Raw genomic sequence first — 25,839 nt, forward strand, 5'->3', positions numbered from 1 at the left:
AAGACAAGACAAAAACTGGTCAGGGAGGCTGCCAAGAGACCTACAGCAACACTGAAGGAGCTGCAGGAATTTCTGGCAAGTACTGGTTGTATACCAGTGTCGCAACAATCTCCCATATTCTCCTCCATGTGTCTGGACTACGGATAGGGTTGCAAGCATGTGGGAAAATGTGTTATGGTCTGATGAGACCAAGGTTGAACTTTTTAGCTAGAATTCCAAAAGGTATGTTTGGTGCAAAAACAACACTTCGCATCACAAAAAGAACACCATCCCCATGGTTAAGCATGGTGGTGGCAGTATCATGCTTTGGGGTTGCTTTTCTTCAGATGGAACTGGGGCTTTAGTCAAGGTGGAGGGAATTATGAACAGTTCCAAATAGCAGTCACTTTTGGGTGACCTGAAGAGGGCTGTGCACAAGAGATGCCCTCGCAATCTGACAGATTTGGAGCACTTTTGCAAGGAAGAGTGGGCAAATATTGCCAAGTCAAGATGAACCATGCTGATAGACTCCTACCCAAGAAGACTGAATGCTGTAATTAAATCAAAAGGTGCTTCAACAAAGTATTAGTTTAAGGGGTGCACACTTATGCAACCAGCTTATTGTATGTTTTTTTTATTTTTTATATTTTTTCCTCCAACAGATTTGTTTTATTTTTCATTGAATTGTACAGCTTATAAGTCACATTAATGGTGGGAAAAGTTTTCAAATGATTTATTGTGGTCTCATTTTTTATTTCACAAAAACCTGGCATTTTAACAGGGGTACACTTTTTTTTATATCCACTGTATATAATTTTTCCCTTGGGGTGGGGTGGGGGGGTGTTTTTTTTTTTTTTTTTTGTACGCTTGAATTTTTGCTATATATAACTGTATTAAATTTAAAGAAAAAAAATAACTGGGGGGAAGAAGCACTTGCAGTTGCTTTAGACTTTTGAGTCCCAGTTTACAGTATTTGAAATATTGAATGTTAAGAGATAAAAGAACTGGAAGGGGGCCTTTAGAAAAGGGAAGGAGCAAATTACAGAGTTTCCACTATTTTTTCATTTATTTCTGTGCATGCAGAGTAATGTTCAGCAGGAGAAGTAGTGAGGTTTCAGGGAAGTCAAGGCTTCAGTCATTTATGGAATGTTAGATTGATATTTTCAAGGAGAGAAAAGTTAGTGATGTATATTTATATAAATGGTGGAAAATTTTTGTTTTTTCTTTTTTGGTATGTATGTTTGCCTAGATCTTAAGTGATAATTTTAATAAAGGTGCTACAAAAGGTTGCCACTCTGATTTAAATCAGTCTATTAATATAACTGTATTTTCCCCTAATATTCTAACCATGGAAAGCATATATTGCACCATTATTGTAAGTTGCTGTTTTTTTGTGACAGAAGAAAAGACATTGGAAAAGATGAACAGTTGTTTATGACCTGTGCAGTCAACAACAAAAAAAAAGGGGGGGGGGGTCTCCAAAGCCACTCTGCTCAAGTGACTATGTATTATATACTCTGCTCCGAAAAATAAAAAAAAAAGTCAGATGTAAAGGATATTGGGCAAGTTAGGTGGCTACACTTATTTGATGAACATATTTTCATTCATAAAATAGTACTATAGCTGTATTTTTACAATAGCTCTGCTGCATAGTTTCAGTACTTTATATATCCTTTACTTGCAGTATAATCAAATAAATTCTGCTTTGTGTTTAGTCTAGGGCATTTGAGGTTACAGATGTTCTGAGCAAGGAGTCATTCTGTTTTTTTTTCCCTCCTGTATTCTGCCTCTAATACAATTTAATACTAAAGCTGTACATTTTTCATACAGCTGCTGAATGTTTAGTTAATTGAAGATGAGTTTGTGGAACACGCTGTTTTCTTGGTCCATAAACAATCTTGGTACCTTGTCATATTGCTTAGAAATCCTTGCACTCTGTTTAACAGTGACATTAAGAGCTGACCTTATTGTTTTGTGCTTTCCCTCCTGTTTTAAACCAGCGTTTGTCGACTACTGACTCCCTGAAATGAGCATGCATCCACACACACCAACTCAGTTGCTCACTCTCTCCCTCATTTTCACTCACACCTAGAAGTGAAATGTGAGGGGAAGCGGGCTATCTCAAGTGTTTTTTGCTAATTGCTCTGCTCTGTAATAATTAGACAAAAAATAATCTGAGGTAGAATGACTCCACTTCTTGTTTTCTTTTGCTTACTACATGGGATGCTGTTCCTCAACATGTCAGAAGCTGTGAGGATAGCTTTAAATAACTTCCTCACTATTAGGTAGGTCTCCATGCCACTGTAATAACCAGCCCTTTTACATATACATTACTACCTGTGTGCATCTTTGACATTATGTCTTAACTGGTAAGTTTGTGTAGGTGATACTTTGTGTTAGAGGCTTTGAGTTGTTTTTGTCTTTTGTTTTCTGTTTTATTTTTTAATCCAGTCTTGGAGCTCATTTGTTTTATTATCACATTTATGCTAAGCTTATTGTGCAGTCCTTTCTTGGATGTTATTTGTTTCATTTTATCAGCACATTTTGCTGAGAGTCTCATCTTATTCATGCCTAAAATTCTGTGTATGACGCTTGGTCATTTATCTCAAGGTAACTTGTTATTTTTGGTAAACGCATTTTTGTCAGTGTTTTGACTAGACAGAATTTCCCACTTGTCCTTATTTAAGCATTGTGACTCTTTCTTCATCTCACGATGATAATTTGTAGGTGCTGCCTGTGGCCATACTCTTGGCTAACGTTGGTCTGTACTATTCTTACACTAAAGTGTTGTAGTTGCAGACTTGCAGGTGATCTGTGCGTGCTGCTTGCTACAGATTATAGGAGTATTTCACTAAACGTATTTAATATTTTAAATTTTTTTAAATGGAAAACTCTCCAAACCACTGTAGTTGCTTATTTTTTTGCCACTGTTTGCTTCATGGTAAAATCATTGTTATTTGACACTTGGAGTACAAAATAATTGCTTAGCTTTCTGTATTACTAAAACTGGACTCTTAATTTCATAGAAGTAACATGCCTTTGTCTCTTAATTTTGAAGCATTTTCCTTGTTGACCATGCGTGGACATACCGTGTTCAGCATGCACGCCAGCAGCTGAGAGAAGTCCCTGGCTTGCTGCACAGAATGGCTAATCTGGTGGGAGTGGAGTTTCATGGAGAGGTGCCAGATGAGGATGTCATCGACATAGTCATGGAGGAAACGTGGCGATACAATCAGACGTATCAGCTCTCTGTAGGGGTAAGGATGTACAGTTGCATCTGTTTGCATCCTGTTTTATCTGGGGAGTCCTCTCCATTACTGTTGAACACTGTTAAATTTAGCATACTCGAGGGATCCAGAATCAGATGTGCAAAGAAGAGTTGTAACTGTTTCTAAAGATTGTTGTTCACTGCAGAAAGTGATGGCTTTGTCAGAAAAATGATGCAGGCACGCAGGAGTGTGAGGTTCACGGTTAGAAGAAAAGATGTGTTATACTGAAGGTGGAAAGGAGGGCAGTGTTGAGGAGGCTTAGTACAATGAGGTTAGCAGAAGGCAAAGGTAAAAGTTGGCAGTAGAGATTAAGAAGATAAATTTCTTTAAGGAAGGAAGGGAGAGGTAGAAGTGGAGTGGCTGAGCAAAAATAGGAAGATGAATAAAGATAGTGAAAAAACAGAGGTAATGAATGAATACTTTGCTTTATTCTTTACAGAGAAAGAAAGGACTGGGTGCCATGTTGTGAGAAGTGGGGCAAAAGGGGAGAACAGTGGGCAGCCACCAGAACGGAAGAGGTGGACAGAAGGGAGGGATCAGATGGGCTACCACCCATAGTCAGGATCAGCATATGAAAATGCCCAGCTTACAGGTTTTTTATTGGCTAAACCTTCTGTTCATAGCAACTGACACCAGTCTCATCTAGAGGCTGTATCATTTAGCGGCTGATGGCTGTGTTTAGCTAATGCAAAAGGGTCTGAGGACTGGAGGACAGCAATTACATCACTCTTGTACAAGGGGTTAGATGGAGCAAGAAAAAATCTGGGAACTACAGACTCAGTAGCTTAACAGTAGTGTCAGAGGAAGAGTCCTGGAAAGAATCCTGAGGGGAAGGCTTAAGTAGCATTTCTAGAAAAAAAGCAGTCTCCAGGACCACCAAACTGATTAGTTTTATGGCAGAATTATGGCAGAATTACAGGTCAGTTTATCAGGGGGTTACCAGTAAATATCTATGTGGACTTCGGCAAGGCCCTTGACTGATTCCACACAGGAGCTTGGGATTCCACACAGGAGCTTGTATCAAAGTGAAAGGGTTGAAGGAGTCATCAAGACTGAAGTACTGGATGGCTTTATGATTGGTAGGGATAGTGTCAGGAATTAGTAAATTATAAATAGAGTACTGCAGCCATCCATTCTGAATCCTTTACATTTCAGTATGTTTGTCTTGGAAAAACCTGAAGAAGTAGAGAACAGTATCGGCCCCTTTACTAATGACATGGGTTAGGTGAAGCAGTGAAGTGTGTTTGTGTGTCTGTGTGTCCATGCGCACAGTCTAGGAAGGAATTTGAGAGGCTAACCATGTGGGAAGAAAAGTGACAGTTTCATTCAAGCCAAATACTGCATCTGTGCCACAGCAAGCAGAAGTTGGTGGGTGGGGGGCTGAAACTGATTCTAACAGAGAACAGAGTATGGTATTATTCTGGGGATGATGGAGTGCCAGAGTACATGGCCATAGGGGCTATATCAGCCATTTTATCGTTTCCTTAGTTGGGTGAGTGTTCGGTCTGTTTTTGTAGACTGAAAATATGATCTCTGGTCCAAACCTTTTCTGAATACTAAAGAGTAGACTTTGTTTCTAGGGCAAGAGCTGGGTTTACTGCTGACATTGTATGGGGCTTGTTACAACCTATCCCAACCAGTTTAATTTCTGGGAACTAGTAATTAGCACTGTTGTTGCGGGGATCTGTATGAAGTACAAGTATGTAAGAGTGTAACAGTAGATGCTCAAATAGATCAGTACTGCTTACCTCCCACTGTCCCCTCTTCACTTTTGAGCATCCTATGGCTGGAGTGGGGTACCTTGTCTCCTACATGTTTACTCCTGCTTTTTCCCCTTTCGGGGCCTCAAGCTTGTTTTGGTGTGGATAGACTTGAACTCAGTTAAGTCCATTGTTCAGAAAATGTCCACAGGTGGTGTTTCACTTTATTTTTGTCTTGGTGTGCCTTCATCATTAGGATCCTTAGGACCATGTCCAGGAGAAGGCAGGGTGGCCATTTATTAATTTACTTTAAGACTTGCACTTCCTAAGTGCCTTGCTTTTTTGATATTTCTTAAATATATTGTATTAAAACACATTCCTTGCTCTTTACTATTTTGTGCATTCTTCCTTGCTTTTATGTCCTTAGAATACTCTGTCAGGACACATCTCACAAATGTTTTGATTACTATTTTGTTTTTGCCTTGTTGTTTTTATTTTTAAACTATGTATAAATTACAAATTGTTGATTTTCATTTTTGAGCTATGTTATAAACATTCGAACTGTTGGATTTCGTTGTAATATGTACAAGGAGCTTTTCTCCCCGGGCCTCCATTGAAAACAGGTTCTTTTCAGCCCAGTGGACTTTCCTGGTAAACTGTAAACAAATAAGTAAATAAAATAAACATTTGATTACAGGGACAGTCTGACTGAGTCAATAAAGGCCACTTTTTAAAGAGAGGACCTGGGAGAAAATCTCCATAAAATTTACAAGGGTTACTGAAAAGACTTTCAATTTCATGGGATAACAGTCAATACAGTCAATATACAGTATTTTGTTTTAGTATGGAATACAAAAAAAATCATGAACTCAAGTGTATTATATATTTTGCAAGTTTCTTATTCTACTTTAGAAAAACTACTTATTTTTAGTCCATGAGCAAGTGGATAAGCAATAATTGATGTGAGTTGGTATACAGAGATGGTGATTTGATACTGGGGAGTGGATGCAACTGAATCAGAATATACTTACTTTTGCCAGGTGTGAGATCACAGAAACATAGTTAAGTTTTCAGTAGCCGTGACCTGATTTTTGCTTTAAGTGTTTTGGGTTTGTAGTCTGTCTTATGTCATATCGCAGTGAATTCCATGTTGTAGATACATATAATCTCTAAACTTGTTAATATTTTTTTCAACTTAGACTAAATTCCATATTTTAAATACATATGCGGAATGGAATCTCCAAACTTGTGTTTTTTACTTTGACAACATAGTTATCTTTGGATCTAAGAGAGCTTGGTGGAGAGAACCATGTCATAACACATTTCTACTACCTTACATTTTTTGGGTGGTGAAGAATATTATGGGCCAGTTTGTTATATTTCGGGTAGTTGGTGAACTCCATCCAGATCAGCATGTTGAGTGGAGAACAGTGATGTACTTTATTAGGAAGATTGGTTGCAGATTTGGCAGTCTTCTTGTAATATTGCTCCAATTTGTGTGGGAGGGATGTGTTTATAGTAAGGGGTAAGATGGGGTTGGGAGAAGGTTTGGACTGTAAGGAGAAATAAGGGGATACTTTATAAAGAGGGCCAAGTTTCAGATGTTTTTTTTTAATAACATTTTGACTGTGTAGATTGAACTTCAGGTTGTCATCTATGGTTAAGCTTAGTAGTTTAGTATGGGGAAATGGCCCCGAGTGTAGGTTTTTTGGGCAGATGTTCTAGTGAGTGTACTATAAATTTTGTATAGTTTTTTTTGGCACTGATAGTATGTTTTTTTTTTTTTTTGGAATTTAGGATAGGTTGAGCTGGTTGAGAAGTTTCACTAAAGTAGTAAGATTTCTAAGTAATGTCCTGTAGGGAGTATATTAGGAGCAGTGCATATTAATGTGCAATCATCTGCATATTGCACAAGCGTGCCTTGGCGAGCGGCAGTATGTGGATTGTTTGTAAAATATGAAAGAGGAATGAGTCTTGACCTGACCTTTGGGGGTGCTCCTGTGGATTCTGGAAGACAAGATGAGGAAGATGTACTTTTGGTATGACGGCCGTGTAGTTGGCAGAAGAACTAGACTCCTGTTTTTATTTATTTTTTTTTAACAACTATATGAGCACAAAAAAGACTTTGTGGGAAGAATAAACATAAAAGCAAAAAGAGAGGTGTAACTAGAGAGGATACATACTAAAGAAAAATAGTGTAGAGCCAAACCAAAAGAGCTGTGTACAGCTGCAAAACAGAAAATGGTGCCAAAAACTTGTCATCTCATCAGGATGCTGAACAGGAAGAGTGTTAAACATAGCTGATGTAGGGAAAAAATGGATGAAATATACATGGAAGTTAAAAGGATAGGTTGTCAAAAGTAGATAAGACTAGATAAAGCAGAGCCTGTAGTCACACTTCATTGTTTTTTAATGCTTCCAGCTCATCCAAATGAAGTGTTATTGGCAAACAGAGTCACATAGATGGAAGCGCTGAATGAAGAAATGTGAGATGAACTGCAAGAACTTGAAGATAGAAAAGGATGTGAAAATTTGAGATTAATGTCCCCAAGGAGGCAGAGAGTAAGGATTGTTTTGCTTTTGTGGTATAACTATTAAGTAAATGGACTGGTTTTCCAAAAATGTCCATTTTTAATAGATGGACCGAACACTACCCAAACCTCTACTAAGAGATCCCTTCACCAAATAATAGCTAAACTTCAGACTTGCAAAGCTGAAGGAGCAGCTTCTGAGTGTGCTTTGGCTTTTGGCAGTCCTAAAATATGAGGAGCAGTAGATCTTCCTAGAACAGGACTATTTGTTGACTCCAAAGAAGGAAGTTCGTACTGTTAAAGTATGCAGACAGATGAATCTAAGACTTTACCTGTTATATAACCTGTAATTTTAAAGATATAATTTTACTGTAGTTCAAAGATATTTCTGGATGTGACAATTGCACAAATGAACAAGATGATTCAGAATGCAGTCTAGCTTTAGATAGATATTCATGTTCCTTTGATATATAAAATTTAATTACACAAATAAAAATGCACCAAATACTAATTTCTGATTATTTGCTTGTGGGAGGATAGGTTGGAAGATACCACCATGAAAGAAATGGAGAGATGTTGGAGAGAAGGTAATGGTTGGTGGACAAGGGAGACTAAAAAGCAACTGCTAAGAGACCAAGTAAATCAAATAAAAGAGAACATAATGACAACTCATGAGGGGAATAGCAAACAGGAGGGATTAAAAATAGGAAATTACAAACGTTTTTAAAGGAACGTCAGGAATTGGAATGGCAGGGCAAGGTTTGGTTTCACAAGAATAAGCTAAAAAGAATAAAGAAGTTACAGTAGCAGGGTAATCTACAAGAAGAGGAAGAAGGGAACTTAGACAATTGGGAAGAAAATTAGAATAGTTATTTGGAGGAAATACAGCAGAAGCAAATGGGACTAAAGCAGAAATTTTTGTTACAAATGCACCTAAGTAAATGTAAAAATTGTTAGCATTTAAACTAAGACAACAAAAAGTGGAAAATGCAATTGTGAAGATAAGGGATCCTCAATCTGGAGTACTAGTAAAGGAACCAGGACAGATTAGGGAGGTTTTTCAGCAGCATTTAGAGCAGATATGTACAGATCAACAGAAGAAATTGGAATGGGAAAGGCATTGTAAGTAGTTTATTGAAATAATACATTTTAAAAACATTCGGAAGAAGCTATTGAAAAATGAACCCTTGCAAATATAAATGCAGGAAATACAAGTGGAGATGCAGAAAATGAAAAGGGGCAAGGTTGGGCTGCGTTAGCAATAGAGATTTAATCCTCGCCCCTTTCCTTCAATTTCAAGTTTGGTAAAAGTTATTTTATGAAATTTGTGAAAGAAAATAATTTCAGATTCATGGAAGCAGTAATCTCTGTTTTATCAAATGAGGGGAAGGATACTTCAGTCCAGGGTCATACATACCAATAACAGTATTAAATCATGATTAGGAACTATTTAGAGCTGTACTAGCAACATGGATTGCAAAACTATTACCAAAAATTAACTAAGATCAGTATGGTTTTGTAATGGTAAACAAACCCTGACAATACTCTTTTGGTGAATATAATGCATATGGAAGCGGAGGAAATGAAAAATAAACTTTGGTGCTGATGAGATTATGTAAACAAAAGGCATTTGACAGGGTGAGTGGTAAATATTTATGGCAAACATTAGGAAGGTGAGATTTCAAGACACATTGATAGTACTACTACAGGAATTATGTAAAAATTTTATGTCAGGAGTACAAGTTAATGGCAGGGTTACGGGGCAGTTTGCTATGAGCAGGGGAACCAAACAAGACTGCTCTCTGTCCCCATTGCTTTTTTTCTACATATCTAGATCTATTGGCATAAAATCTACAACAGTCATTTTTAGATGATGTGGTGACAATTTTGTCAGAGATCCAGACAATGACTTTATAAAATTGATTAAGATGCTACAGGATTTTGGAAGGATATCCGGATAAAAAATAAATGAAGACAAAAAACAATTTGTGTAAACTGCTGTCATGTTGAACACATTTTGGAGCCATTTATTAGATTAAATATTTAGGGATATGGATCATGAAAAAAGTGCGAGATTCTCCAGTTGAGTCATAGAAAGAAATGAGAGAAGATGAAGCATACGATAAAAGAAGATGAAGCATATGATAAAAAGATAGGAGACAATAAAGGTAGATTTAGATCAAAAGGGACAAGCTATCAAAATATAAATAGTGCCTCTAATCTTTTATTTAGGACTGGCATTTTATATACAAGCCTAATCAAGAAGACTGGCATCAGTCCTGACCTTCGCCATAACCTTAACCACACGAACACCCTCTCTCTCTCTTCTCTCTTCTGCATTCTTCATTGACTCCTCCACCTCATCTCTATTAATCTCTCTATTAATCAATTATCTGAATCCCAATGCCATTAGATCCCTGCCATTGATGGTTTCTTTTCTTATCTACTCACCTAAACAAAAACTCTGCCTTCTCTCTCTCACACATCTCTTTCTCTTTTCAATCGCTTATCCTGATCCCTCTCTTTTCCTTCTTCTTCTCTTTTTTCTTTTCCTCTTGATTCCCATCTCCCAAAATTCAATATTAATATATATATGCTGATGATCTGCTCTGCATCATCCACTCCACCACTCTGCTCAGCCCCATGATATCTCATGTCTCTAATCCTCTTAAACATTTAAAATCATGGTTCTCGACTTCTTACTCTTCTCTGCCTAAAACTAAAACTCCTCCTCCTACCTCCCTCCAATCCAGGACCCCCTTTAAACTTCACCATCTCCTCTAACACTTCCATCTCTCCCTCTCCTCTTCTCTAACCCAACCTGTTAGGTAAACTAGGTAATATCTCAATTCAACCAAATCTCTCTTTCCTTACTCACTTCCACAAATCCCATAATATCTAATACATATCTAAATATAAAATTCTAACCTTAGATCTAATCCTAGACTAACCTTCTAGAACTCCTAGAACTACCTCCCTCTTCTCTTCTCATCTCCCATTTTTCTCTCCTAAGCAACCTTACACAAAAAAAATTTTCTAAACTCTTCATTGCTATTGCTACTCAATTGAACTCCTTCCAAAACAAAAACACAACCAAAACACATCATCACTGTCTCAACAGCCTAATTTCAAAAGGCTCTTGCAGCAAAACAACACTATACTATCCAAACTCTCAACCTTACCCCCAACCTATGACTATCTTGACAACTCTATCTCTCATACTCCCAATAATAATCTTAACTCTAATCCAGCTCTCCTCCAGTACTTTCAGCTAGTGTCAAAAAAAAAAATAACACTGCTGGTGACTAACTTTACCTAATTCAAAAATTCAAATGGAATTTACTTCCTAGCAACATAACAAAGAGATACAGCATTACATACTTTTCAAAAAAAAACAATCACTTTCAAACAAAATCACATGCTGTGCCTCCAGTAAAAAACAAATTAACTACACCAAACTTATATTTATTCTCTAAAAACCTATTACTACTTACCTACCTCTACTTTTCCTTTCTATAGCTAATCACTTCTTCTTTCCCCTTATTCTAGTCTTCTTTCTCTACTCTCCTACCTGTATCTTACTCTTACAAAGCATTTTTTAATTTATACAATGTCTTTGACCTTTTAACTGTGTGGTAGTGTAAATTTAATTTTAATATTCTTTTATCATACTAGTAATTTTTATGTGTATTGTTTTTTTTTTTTTTTTTTTTTATGTTATGGACCGTGAGCTGTAATTAATTTACTAGTATTAAGTAACTGTAGTTTTTTTGTCTTTTTTTCTCTTTTTTTAAACACAAGTATGTTTTCCTTTATTGTATTCACTGTTTTCTTTTTTTCCCGGCCTCTACTGAAAATGGAAATATCTCCAGCTAGACTAGCCCGGTCAACAAATGTAAAATAAATAAAAATAAAATAAATCAGATTGGAAGAGAAATATCTTGATACATTTGGGAGGTACAAAAGCCAAAAGTGAGCTTGGATATAATAAAAAGTTTAGTTGACATAGAGGGATCAGTGGTACCAGATTTAGAGGAATGTTATAATGTGATTCAGTTAAGGCTGGTATATTTTCAAGATGTAAACTATCATTCAAACTGGTAGGAGAAGTCATTGCCAATAGAAAATACTAGTTGTAAGGTGTAGAGGCTGGGAATGTGGCTAAACTTGAAAGGGGTTATTAGACAAAATGCGTACCTAACAATATTGGCTAACAGATTGGAGAACTATAATGCAGAGAGGACACACTTCGTGGAATTTTGAGGTGAAGCCAGTGGGGATGGCCAAACCAAGGTTTAGGATGAATATGGGCTAAAACAACACTTGGGGGGGGGGGGGACTAGCCAAAATGTTTTATTGTAAACTGTTCAGAAGTGAGAGAAAGAAAGAGAAACGAATGGTCAGAACAGAGAGAAAATATTGATAGGCCACAATGGATAACATAGAAAGGTCTCTGATTTTAGAGAATTATAATCAACAACAGAGCAGTCCATAAAATGAGTCCACCATAAATAAAAATAATTATATTTTATTACAAATTTATTTCACCAGTTTCGAAATAAAATTCTTTTTATTAATGGTGGACTCATTTTTTGGACTGCATGGTTCATGGACTGCTCTGTTGTTGATTTTACTTACTTGTTTTTATTGTTCGAGCAGTACCACGTTTACCCTATATGGTGTGTTTCTCTGTTTTTTATACTTTTTTAGAGAAGTATGACAAAGAAACAGAAAAATCTGGAAAGGAAAAAAAAACACTTCTAATGCACATTTTTAATAAGCAAGAACTGAAGAACTAAGAAGACAGGTAAGTCGGACTAAAAAGCTTTACTCTAAAAAGAGACTATAAAGTCTAGACAAAAGATGGTCCTAAACTGGGGGAAAAAACATTGGGAGAGGAGGGTATTGCGGAAAGATTTACACAAATATGCAAGGCTTACAATGCTCCCAAAAAAGTTACTAAATCAAGAAAAAAAATTATATTTGGATGGAAGTTATTGCACAAGTGTTTTTACACATCCGATAAAGCAGCATGTTTCCAGAGTTTTTCTGACATTTCCAGCATTTATTTTCTGTGTGGTGATCTGGAGAGGCATTTGTGAGGGGCTGGAAAAGTTTCATGCTGACTTGCGCCAATTTGTAATTCTGGGAGCTTCAGGACAAACAAGGGAAGAGGATTTCCTTGTACATTGTATAAGGAATAGACAATAAGAACCGGACCAAAAAAACATTGGTATCACTATTATGGATTGTCTCAAAAAAAAAAAAAAAAAGAAAAAACAAGATTCTCTTACAGTGGATGAGGTAGTAGAACTTATGACTAGTTTGACACAGCAAAGGGGTAGGAGTAGTAATGGAATGAGAAAATTACATAGAAAAAGTGTTTACTATGGGAAAAGGTAAAATAAACATATGTTGTCGCCTCACAGTAAGACGCTGTCTGGTTCGATTCTCAGCTAGAGCGTCTTCTGCGTGGAGACATGCGTAAATGGGCATACCTTCGTTGAAGGTTGTGCGTCAGAGCTGGTAACTCGGCATGTAAAAATCAACTGCCAATCATTAGCGGACTGGAGTTCCGCTGTGGTGACCCCCTAACCGGGAAAAGCCAAAAAGACTCAAAACAAACCTGTTTTGTTGGTGCACATATGCATGTCTTAAAAGGCCTGCATTTTCTGCCTGTCAGTTACTAGTGTAAGGCCTTATTTCTTCCTGTGTGTTCTCAGTGTGCTGGTCCTTCAGCAGATGTTCTGTGAATCCTGCATAGAAAACTAATGGTTATATATAGAGAGTGGCTGAATTGTCTTAAATGCACAACAAATTAAGCACGGTGGAAAATCCATGCTTGAAAACCTCTTCTAGAGCATTTCTGTTTTTAGTTACTCCAGTTTCATTCCCATAATCTTAAGCAAAGTGAACAGGAGCTTGGCTATAAAAACTACAAAGAAGTCTACTAAATGGTTCTGTATGAAATTAACTCATTCCCTCCAGCAGAGCTCTGGAAGTTTTACACTGTAACTTCCAATAGGCAGAGCCTAAGCTTTTGAAATGTGAGGACATAAATTCTAACAAATGTTCATAACTCTGGAACCATAAGGGTTAATAAAGATATGTAATTGACAAACTGTTCAGCTCAAACTATGGTATTCTTTAAGTTCTAGGTTTTAAACTGAATTGAATACATTACAGTAAACATTAACTACTAAGTTTGTAACATTTTATAAACCGTTTACAATATCTTAGCAACCACTCAAGTTACAGACATACTGTTAATAACATTTTGTTTGTCCAGCTAAGAGCTTTCATATGAGGCTAAGCAGTTCTGTCTGAGCTACTAAGTTATGTAGATATTTAGAAAAAAAGCATTTATGACAATAAAAATATTATATGAGCAGCAATTAATCTCTTTACCTGCACTAGACAGAGGTCAAATATCAATACAGCTGTGTTTGCCATCATATAAGCCTTAAGATGAAATATTTAAATACTTTGTATATAGCATGGCTTTGGAATTAATGCAAATATCAACAAGCAATATTTGATGCCTACTGGCGTCAGTAGCATATAACTGAAGAAACATGTACAGACATCATCTAGCTGTCTTTCTGCTTTTCCCGGTTAGGGGTAGTCACAGCGGAACTCCGGTCCGCTAATGATTGGCAGTAGATTTTCCCGAATGCCGAGGTGCCAGCTCGACGTCCAACCTTCAACGAAGGCATGCCCATTTACGCATGTCTTTCGAACGCCCACCCAACCATGGGGAGGCCATGCAGACTCCACACAGAAGGTACTCCCCGCACTCCAGCCGAGAATCGAACGGCAGAACCTCTTGCTGTGAGGCAACAACGCTACCGCTGCACCACAAGTTAAAATAATTATTCTGCAATTTTACAGGATTTTCTACCTTGTAGTTTTTTCTTACAAAGTATGCTTTATTTTCTTGTGTTAATTTATTAAAATTTGTTTTTTATTTTACCCAAAAAGTATGATTTTTTTTTACTAAACTCATCTGCTTTGGAATGTCTGCTCACAAAATGAGAAATCTTTATTTTCAAATGTCGGTATTAAGGTTCATGTCCCACTCATATACACAAACACAATTAATGTGGATAAACCTTTCTTTTATCTAATTAAAATAAATCCTGTAGAACAGTACAGTTCCATTAAACATTGTTGGTTATATACGACTCCAACCTTATTTACATCTGATTAGCAGCTGACCATGTATTTGGCTGTCTTTGAGAGGATGGCTACTGGTACTAGAAATTACAACTTAATAGTTGACTTTAGACTCCTGACAGTGCTAAAACAAATTACCTGATTGTCATAAGACTGTCTTTGTTCTCAGATGATCTTAGGAAAAAGTTACTATTGCCTGGGGATTAATGTTTAGACTGAAGAATGTGAAGGTTGTACAGTTTTGTTCTACATATAAGAACATATAGTTTATACATACTGGAATATGGTGACAGATCTTTATATATGGGAATTTGTGTGTGTACACACACACACACACACACACACACACACACACACACACACACACACACACACACACACACACACACACACAGAGTGATATAGTCATAGTTGCTCAAGTAAACTGTATTTAGGGCCCTTGTAATATTTGAGGTCCTTGGCACCTGAAAGGCAACCATACCTCTCAACTGTACAGGATTTTTGCCTCATGGTTTTCTGGCATATTATTGGCAAATCATTAAAAAGTAAAGTTAGAAAGTGACAGACATTTGAGTTTCAGACTTCATATCCTTCAGAAAATTCATGCTAATGCAAACCCTGTTCTATCAACTTTCTAAGTTTTTGTAAGAGCAGTATTTAAAAATCTGTTATTTTTGGGCCTCTGTCCCGCTTTTAGTTATGGCTTTGTCCAAATTTCTTGCTGTAAGAGGTTTATGGTTACCACCTTTTCAAATGGCCAAAGTGGGACATTTTCGGGACACACATCAGATTTTACAGGCCAACACATATCCACGGTCAGTACAAAGGATAGAACTTTACTGTTTTGCCAAAATAAAAGCTTATTCTTGTAGCAGTTTAGTTGCCTACTCTGTTTCTTGTAACATTTAGGCATTTTAGATACAGAAATAACTATTCTATGCAGCTATTACATGTCCTGGAATCTCAGGACATTTGCCGTTTTTAATATTTTTGGTCAGGACACAACTGCCCAAAGAGGGACTGTCCCTCGCAAAGTGGGACAGGTGGTAACCCTAAAGAGGTTGAGAGGTATGAAGATAACCATTTGTAACACTATCCTTGTCTCACCTTGTGAGTGAAGAATCTGTATGCCTAACAAGTGAATCACTGATGAGCAAGACTTGTTAGTGGAGTGCAGCTGCAGCAAGCGACCTGATACACTAACACCCAGTTCTGAGTATGCTCATAGTGTGTGTGTGTGTGGGGGGGGGGGGTACAGCAACCTGATACACTGCTAAAAGTACCCAGATTGATAAAGAATAAAAAAGGTTACTGCAAATAACTTCAGAATAAACCAAAATCTGATTTGGCTAGAAGTCAGAGGAAATCATGTGCATTACCAGAAAGACACAGTTGTTTAATTAGTGAAATAATTCACTGCATTTTCTGAGAGATGGTGCATGATGTGGAGTCTTGTCAAAAAATTCTACTCACTAAAATAATGAAGGATGCATGTACAGAGACTGATGGGGGAAAGACATAATGGTACACTCACGAACCTTAGTAAACCCTAGGTTAATGTTAAAACAGAGGGCTAGTTAGAAACCAGATGGTCAGTAACAGGTACTTGAAGAAACCGAAGTTTCTAAGGTAAATGTTAAGGAACTGCCAAACCCAAGAACAGAAGAAAATTATTGTTAATGAATAGCCTTTTGTAGATGAAATATAGGAGAAGAAAGATCTGTACCTTTATTCTTTGAAGAGGCTATTCCCTCCACTTTTTCACTGCATTGACAAAAATTGTCCCTGAATAGGCAGATTTGCAGTTAAGAAAGGACAGTGGGAGGATGCTACATTAAACATGGTGAAAGAAAACCTAGCCAGAGTCGAAGGAGAGAGGCATGAGCTGAGGGTCCCATACAGTACCGTACCAGCATTGTTTGTTAAAGAAGGACTTGCTTAACAGGGAGAATAAAAACGGAGAAGAAATACCACACCAGCTGTTGCTTCCAGAACTTTTTTGAACACTTCTTGTGATTTAAATTGAAGCAATCATATTTTTAATTGCCCTTTTTTATGCCCCACTGCTTGCCGACCATCTGCTTCTTCTGATCTGTTGGTCTGCTCATTCTTCAAGAGGCAAGAGCTCTTCCCATACCACTTGTTCAGTGTAAGTCAACAGCTGGTTGTAGAGCAGGCATCCTGTCAGCAATTAGGGCAGTTTTATGGATGACAACCCCCCCACCCCACTGATGGTAAGAGCCTTTGCCCCCAATGCAAAGGTTTGATGGCTCTTGGACATGCCTGTAAGGGCTACCACTCCAGATTGTGTGGACCCATCTACATCCCTCCCCATCCTGGGCTGTGTTCCCAGGGAAGTAGCCTACATCACTCCCATGGAGTGTTGTGTTACCGCAAGGAAAGGAACCACCACAACCTTCCTTTTCAGGCTAGTGCATGAATGCAAATTGCACATCTCTCTCCCACACCTCCCTAGCTCTTCCAGCTTTCCAAGCTACTAATCAAGCTTGGACCATCTGGGTCACAGTAAGGGCTTTAGCCCTCTGTGCCACAGAGACAGGACATAGTCATATATTGGAAAGACCATTGGTCAAAGCTAAAGGTAACGTCTTAGATCTGATGTTACTGTTCAGTCTTCAATCAGAACCTGTGGGTTTTGGTTCTGAGTGCAGAAATGACTCTGCCATCAGCAAGCTAAGGATTCGAAGCTAGAGCTCCTCCCACCCTACCGATACTGCCTAGCTCCTCTCCGATGCCTCAGATCTCCTTTGCCATGCACAGTGAAGCATCATGGTCAGGTTAGAGCTCCTCCTGGGTGTTTTCTGACATTTGTTCCATCAACTGTAAGTGGTCTTTTGACCTATATTCTTCTTCTTTCTACCCTTCCTGTTGTTTCTCAATGTTTTCCCATAGTGCAGTGTAGTATTTTCTGCCATGTGGTCGTCATATCTGTCTCCTGTGTTTCCTCCTCTCTTTTCTTTCTTTCTGATACTATGTCAGAGAAATCTGACAAGCCTGCCATTGCGTTTAAAAAATGCACTTCCTGTGGGCACAAGATTCCTGTGTCTGATGCCCACAGGGAGTGCTTTCATTGTTTGGGTCCTGCCTGCCTTCAGATGACTTGTTCCATCTGCAAGGCCTTTCTTCTCTGGGCCCTTGCAGTTAGAAAAAATAAGCTAGCTCTCAGGTGTCTTATTACCCCTCCTTCTCCGCTGTTGCTTTCATCTAAGGGGCTCAAATCCCCACCAAAAATTCTAAGGAGGCCAAGTTTCAAAAGAAACGATTCAAGGACCCCTCCGTGTCTTGAGTTGGAGCCTCCAAAAAAGGCCCAGAGACCTTTGGAGCAGAGTTCCTCCGCTCCGATATTGGTTTCTTCTCTGCCCCATGCCGCAGCTCCCTCTTCAGGGCTGGAGCTTGTGGCACAGAGCATGTCTCCAAGGGTTGCTTCCTCCAGATATCACTCCACCCCTCCTGTGTGTCCTCGTCCACCAGATCCTCTCGGTGTCTGTCTGAGAATGAGGTGGACAAATTGATGATGAAGTTTTTCCATACGCAGATCCAGATGGGAGTCATCCCAGGTCTGCCCCTATGGATCTGCGAGCAGAGCTTCTCCCTGCAGGATTGTTTCTCCTTCTTCAATCCAGCCTGCCATTTCGGAGCTCCCGGATCAGTCGGTCCCTGGGGCCAGTCTGTCAGGCCCGATAGTCCTAAACTCTTTGCTTCTTTGACTCTCTTGGCTCCGACCGTGTCTCTGAGCTGAAGCCTCAAATTCAAATCCGAGAGGAAGACTTCAACTCTGAAGCTCTCAGAGTTGTCCCTTCCCCTCGGTGCCTTGGCATTCGACAGCTAAGCACCAACTCCCCCCCTCGGAGCAGAGGGCTGCTGGTGACTGAGGACAGTATGTTTTGTTCCTGATGCCTTGGGACAGGGGACCCTTCCTTGAGACTCGGGTAGTCCTTCTGCCTTTCATGTGTGGAGAGGGCCCTCTCCACTCCTAAGAGACCTCTGACTCCTACAGTTTTGGATGTACCCCTTCCTGTCCTGAGCTCTGCATTGGAGACCTCTCTTCTGCCACTGGGGCAGCCAGCTGCCCAGGGCCTCCAGACTCTTCCACTTGGGGAAGCCCAGACTTCTTCCAAAACCTCCCCAGAGCACCCCACTGAGGAGGTTCACCAGAAGAAAAGGTGCAAAAGGAGGAACCTAGATTCCCCAGAAGAATCTCTCGCAACAGATACTGACTTTGATGAAGGGGAGGGGTCCCCTAGATCTCCACCAAACATGTCCTTTGGGGATATTTTAGAAATTCTTTGCCAGAGAAGGTGGATGGTAGACTTCAAACCCCACCCCTGGATGATTCTGTCTTCCTGGAGGTCTTCGGGACCGCCCATCTACATCCTAGTTGCCCCACCCCCTGCAGACCCCGTTGTGGACCTGGTGTCTGCAAGGGAATGGAAGGAACCAGCCGCTGCAGAGCCTGTTCCTGAAAGAGAAGACAAGTTTCTTAGTGCCAGGATAGACCTCACTGGACGAAGGGCATTCCAGTAGATGCCATGGTGGTGGCAGTAGCCACCAAGAAAGAGCTTTCCCAGGAAAGCTCTACTGCCCATCCCCCTGACAGTGAGTCTAGTGCTATAGACAGATTTGGAAAAAGGGTCTACGCTTCTTCCATCTTTGCCTTCAGAGCGTTGAATTACCTTTCCCACTTTACGAGACTACAGTGGGACTTGCTTAAGGAACTCCCTAGCTCCAGCCCCAAGTCCATGATGGCGGTGGAACTGAATTCCTTTATCTCCCGTATTGCCACTCTGCAGTCCATTTCCAATGCAATGCATCCATGAGGCTGATCCCTCCACGCAGTTGAGGGCACCTCTAGGGTGGCCCCAGCATTGCCCTTAGGTGCCATGCCTGGATGTGGCTGTTGGATTTCACAGAACCCTTTATGGCATCATTTATCAATGCCCCATTCTACGGTTCCTCCCTCTTTGGACTGACAGTTTGTGGCACACTCCCCAACAGTGAGAAAGCAGGAAAGATCCTTTCTGCCATCAGAATCCGCTTCTCTACCCCACATAGGTCCTTCTCCAGGAATCAGCATGGGGGGAAAGAAGTTGTGGTTCAGAAAATCCCAGGGTCCTTTCCAGGACATTTGGGGAGATCCCCCCCCCCCTTTGCAGAGTGGGGAATAATTTTAGTGGTAGACGCTGCCCTCAGGGCAGAGGGGGTCCACTGAATCAGGGGTCTCAGGATTCTCCTTCAGAGAAATCCTTGCAGCATCCCTAAGGTGTGTTGCCCAACTGTCCCTCTGGAGGCAGTTGAGGGATGATTCTCCTTGCACCAAGAAGCCTGGTTAGCCATCACAAACAACTGATGGATGCAAGTTGTCATATCCAGAGGTTGCTCCATTCCCTTTTTATATCTCCCCAAGCCAAAACAACAACTCCACAATGTTCCACCCAATCAGAGGGAAGCGGCAACTTTGGAAATCGCAAAGTTTCTTCAAAAAGAGTCATTCAGGAGGTCCCCCTCAGAGCAGCAGGGATCTACTCTCGATTCTTTTTAGTTCCAAAGAAAATAGGGGATCTCAGGCCCATACCAGACGTAACTTACCTGAACAAATCGATGAAATACACGAAGTTCAGGATGGTCATGGTTCAGTCCATCACAGAAGGACGACTAGATGTGCTCTATAGACCTGAAGGATGCATACTATCAAAGTTAACAGACACTCCAGAAGGTACCTCCATTTCAGACATGCCAGTCACTACCAGTTTCATGTGCTTCCATTTGGTCTCGCTACAGCCTCCAGGGTGTTCAAATGCATGACAGTAGTTGAAGATCACCTCAGAGTGCAGGAATTCCACGTTTCCTTTAGTTGCACCATCCAGGCATCTCCTGTTTCAGGTCAGGGATTTTTTGTTATAGCTGGCCCCGACCTTTGGGATCACTATAAACCTTCAAAAGTCACAATTACATCCTGTGCAGATGATAGATTTTATAGGAACCCACTTGGATACAAACAAAACCCTGGTCTATCTTCCGGACAGGATTCTGTCATTATGGACACACATCAGACAAATGTTAGCAGTGCCAGTTCCTCCAGCAAATCTTGTCCTCTGGGCTGGGTTCTATGGCTGCAACAATAACTTTGCTAATGACATCTCATACATATGAGAGTCCTGCAGTGGACGTTGTCAGTCCAGTGGTCCCTTCTGCATTTTCCCCTCAGTCATCCTATAAGACTATCTTGAGTATGCAGAAATTCTCTTTTATGATGGCTACATGACCCAGAAGTGTCTCGGGGGTTGACCTTTCATTCTTCCTACCCCATCACCATATTGACCACTGATGCTTCCTAGCTGGGGTGGGGGGACATTACCTGGGATGGACAGTTCAGGGCACGGGGACTCCCCAAGAGACCAGTCTGCATATCAGTATCTTTCTTCCTCTAGGGACTTGAGATTCAGACCAGCAAGTCTGTTGTGTGGTACCTCAACAAACAACCAAGTCCTACCCCCTTTGTCAAGAAGCGATGAGATTATAGCAATGGGTTCTCTCTACCAGCCGCTTTCTAGTTGCAATGCTCATTCTGGGGGAGTACAAGATATTAGTGGACAGGTTCAGCAAAGTTCTTTTGATGCCTCACGAGTGTTCTCTGAATCAGTCCATGGCAAACAAGATTCCCCTTAGATGGGGTCAACCCTGCTGTGATCTCTTTGCCTCTCCCTTCAACAAGTGCAGCAGGTATTTTGCCCTGATCCTTCTACAGGGCAGTCACCATGAGATGCTGGTTCATGCTTGGCCTCTTTGTCTTCTTTATGCATTCCCCCTCTCATGCTTTGATTCCAAAATTTCTTCAGAAGGCATGCTAGTTGAAGAGCAAAGTGATCCTCATTGCTTGTTTGCCCTCCATGGACCCTGGATCCATGTGCAGACCTGTCTCACCCTTCAGAGCAAATTCATCTGGATCATCACAACTTGAAACTAACCGCATTGTTTCTCAAATTCTGATGATGACTAGATAATCCAGGCTTTCTTCCCCACTTCAAAAGATTATCGTTTCCTCCCATAAGTGTTCTACCAGGACAATTTATAAAAGCAAGTGGAAGAGGTTTTCCATTTGGGCCAAGCATCACCACATTGATCTGCTTACGGTGCCCATTTTGTCTGTCTTGAACTTCCTAGCTGGTCTTTTTCATTCAGGGGCTAGCTTCTGTACCGTTAAAGTTCATTTAGCAGCCATTTCTAATTTTCACATTGGGGAGAATGCTACGTCTTTAGTTTCTTTGTAGACTTTGCAAAGCCTTTCTCAAGGGTACATTCCTTCTTAGATGTCCTATCAAAGATCCTACCCCTTGTGTTGGTTCTTCAAGCTATGACCTTACCTCCCTTTGAACCTGTGGCTAAGGCAGAGTTGAAATTCTTGTTCTGGAAGACAACCTTGTTAGTAGTAGTTAATTCGGCCAAGAGGGTTTTGGAGCTTCAAGCGGTGTCTTCCAATCCTCCCCATCTTATTTTTCATAAAGACAGAGTTACATTACTTACTAATCCTTCTTTCTTACCAGAGGTTGCGTCAATAAAGACCATTAATCAAGCCATTAATCTCCCTGTATTTTTTCTGAATTTCTGAAATAAGGTATTTGTTGAGCAGTGTTCCTTTACCTAGACCAGTCAGAATTCATTCCACAAGATCCATGTCCACGTCCCAGGCCTTCTGGTCCAGAGTTTCTTTAGAAGATATTTGTGCAGCTGCTTCATGGATGAATTCTCACACCTTTATTTCACATTACAAATTTGATATCTTATCCAGAAGTAGGGCTGCTTTTGCCTCTGCAGTACTCCAGAATATCCTTCCATGAGGCTGCCCAGATTCATGTAGCTGGGGACTCTGTCCCACAGGTTTTGATGAAGACTGAATAGACATCAGATAAAGAAGGCATGTACTCACCATAATGTTAAATCTGTGTCGTCTGCTTCAGTCTTCATCAACCTTCCCCCTTCCTTATCTCTGAAGGACCTGATGGATAATTCTGGGAACCTTTGTTCCTGTTTTGAGCGCCTGAGCATTCTTTTAAGCTCTAATGTGTACGCATGTATGCATTCTTCTGAGAACACTGTCAGAAAACTCGATCTGAAGAATCTGAGTGGAGCTAGGCAGTATTGGTAGGGTGAGAGGAGCTCTAACTTGGAATCCTTAGCTTGCTGACTGCCAAGTCGATTCCGAGCTCAGAACCGAAACCCACTGGTTTTGATGAAGACTGAAGCAGACAACAACACAGATGGAATGTTATGGTGAGTATATAACTTCTCTTTAAGTTTTATTGGCTTAGTGTTACAAAATATGTTGATAATTTCCTTGTAGCTCGCCCAGAATGTCAAAAACCAGCAGTACGTCTTTGCTTCAGAAGTCTCTTGATTCCTTCGCCTGTTCAAGCAGAGCGTAATGGATCTTGTTAGTCCATTGTTAAAGTCTAGTACTTGCTGCCAATATATTATGGTGATGTTTGAATATGGTACAAAATTTCCTGAAACAGTGTGGTACTACATCAAAGCCAAAGAGCTAGTCTTGCTTTCTTCCAGGGTATAGAAACCCAAAAAATACTCCCAGACCAGGGAACCAGTTTTTATGCCTAGGGTAATGCACCAGCTTTGCAAGAATTTGCCAGTTAAGAACTTCAGTGTACTATCCTAAAACTGATGGATTAGTGGCATGCTGTAGTAAAACAGTGAAATCTCTGCTAAAGAAGGCCAAAGAGAGAGTATTATTATATAAAGTGTTGCATATGTGTTAACAATACAAACATTTAGTAGGTAATATTTGCTTTTGTAGATCTTAAATTAATGAACTGTCCTACAAAATGTTTAAAAAAAATTTTGAAGTAGTATACTAAATAAATTGAAGTAATGATGGAAACATACAGTCATGGAAGGCAAATGAAACATTAAGTAGTATTAAATGTGTAGTTTTACAACATTTTTGTGAAGGAGTAGCCTGAAGAGGTGAAGGCAGTGATGCTAAATAGGCATTTGAGACGTTACAAATGAAAGTAATAGAAGTTGTATGATAGTTTGCTGCAAACACTGGAGCTTATTGGCAGTATAGTCCTGCAGGATAAACTAGGCAGGATGTTGTGATCAGTGGCAGAGACCACTGTTTTCATAGTGCAAGATACGTGAAACTTTAAAGCTGGTTATAAGTTGAGTACATGGATTGACTGAAAATAGTTATGGGTTTCATCAGTAGTGGCAAGGCACTGAGGTTTTGATCTAAGGTCTCTTGGTGACTTGTACCATTTTAGGAGAGTAATAAGATGCATGTGTATGTGGTTGGTGGAGGATCTTTTGAGATACTTTTAGTTGAGAAAAGCTAAGATTATGGGGGTGGCTCAATCCCCTTGAGCTGTCTTGAATGCAATACTGTGATGGGCTTTGTTGGGTAGGTTAGCTGCAAACTTTATTTTAATGTAGCTTCTTTTCAGTTATTGTTAGTTGTAAAGTCTGTAGGTTGGTGAAGATGGGGTAAGCATACATGAGAGAAGGTAACACTGGCGACTGCAGTGGTTATGCAGGCATGATCAGTTAGATAAGTTTTGGTTGTTTTTTTTTTTTTTTTTTCCCAATTCTCCATATATTTTGGATTTCTAATACTGTGACCAATTTAGATTATATTCCTGGGTCAGGGTGCGATTGGGGTTCAAGAAATTAGTTTTGCTTTAGTCTTTGTTTGCCAAGAGTGCTTTTTCCTTGTCATCAATGCCCTTTTTCCCATTTTCTGCATTGGATCGGGGTGCTGTGCCAACTGTCGCCATCTCTGTCTATTCAGTACCACTCTCCTGCCTTCAACACTCATGCCAGACTGTAGCAGGTCTTCTCTCACACAATGCATCCACCTCCTTGCTGGATGCCCTCGTTTCCTCTTGCCTTCCTCCTGTCTGTCCCACTAGATTGTCTTCTTCTTTTCTGCACTTGTCCAAACCACCCTAACCTGTTCTGTTTGTCCTTTTCTGCGGTTGGAGCTACTTTGGCTTCTGCTCTTGTGTTCTCATTTCGTTATCTGTTCCACAGTGTGTATTCTGCCACCTATTTCGGGCACTTAACTCCATCACAGGAACAGAAAAACACACAGTTGCTTCACCACAAAACGAAAAACACAAAAGCCACTGGAACAAGTTTTTCTCTAGTGCCTCAGCCACAATCAGCCTTCCATCACCTCTAACTTTCTCAGCTGCCTTTACTGTCCAGGTTTATGTACCATACAGTTGTACTGATTGCACCACTGTTTTGCACACCTTACTTTTCATCTTCTTTGGCTTTCCTCTGATGCATACTGCACCTGACACTGGAGCTGTAGCCAATTAGCTACAGCTCCTCTGATCCTAGCTTTGAGGGGCTTTTCTCAACACCTGGAATGTAACCAGAATTGCCTCCTTCAGCACTTGAAATGAAATTACATGCATTGGTAGCATATTTAAATACTACTGAAAATTCGTAGTCCTGTTGTTCCAGTGTTGTTCCACTGTCATTGGAACCATCTGGCTCTGTTTCTCCCACATTGTTCTAGTTTCTGCTTGTAAAATGACTTTGTGTCTCTCTCTGTATGTATGAAAATATAATTGCTGGGCATGACTGTTTCGATGATTAAATACTACTTTTGTCCTTTTTTTTTTTTTTTTTGGACTACTGTATATGGTTTTCTTGCACCTGTTTTCTGAACTGCTGGTATTGGATGTTCCCATGTGATCCAAGCTTCACTGTTGTCGGAGATTTGTGGTTCATGATTCCAGTACTTCTCAGCTACTTGTGTATTGCAGCATTTGCAGTTCCCCAGTGCAACTGTCTTGCCACATTGTGTCTTTCAGTATACAGGCCCTTAAGCATGAGTATTGCAGCCAGCAACAAGATGTACAACTGTTTCTAGTTCTGTGTTACAGAACCTCGATTTGCTTTCTACCACTTTTTCTGACTCCGAAATCCAATGTGTATGAAGCCCACTATCTTGGGCCACCATTATTCGCATTTCATCCTTTGTAAAAAAATTAGTAAATAAAAATAAGTAAATAAAGTCTTGTAAAGGAGCTTTGTAAAAAAGAAAAACATAAAACTTACAAAGCAGCTTTGTGTGTATGTATGTATGTATATGTATATATATATATATATATATATGTATATATATAAAGCCTAATTTTT

At 39.8% G+C, this 25,839-nt stretch overlaps 1 protein-coding gene across 1 annotated transcript in view; it reads left to right on the forward strand.

The window, feature by feature from the left end:
* TTLL12 (tubulin tyrosine ligase like 12) overlaps window positions 1-25,839 on the forward strand; it is a 636,007-nt gene that overhangs the window by 18,736 nt on the left and 591,432 nt on the right. Inside the window, exon 2 of the mRNA XM_044087179.1 lies at window positions 3,038-3,236. Within this exon, the coding sequence (XP_043943114.1) occupies window positions 3,038-3,236 (199 nt within the window). The remainder of the gene's footprint in view (window positions 1-3,037; window positions 3,237-25,839) is intronic.

Source organism: Protopterus annectens, chromosome 11.part0 (assembly GCF_019279795.1).
Source record: "Protopterus annectens isolate FY-2018-M chromosome 11.part0, PAN1.0, whole genome shotgun sequence".
In the NCBI taxonomy this organism is placed as follows: domain Eukaryota; kingdom Metazoa; phylum Chordata; order Ceratodontiformes; family Protopteridae; genus Protopterus; species Protopterus annectens.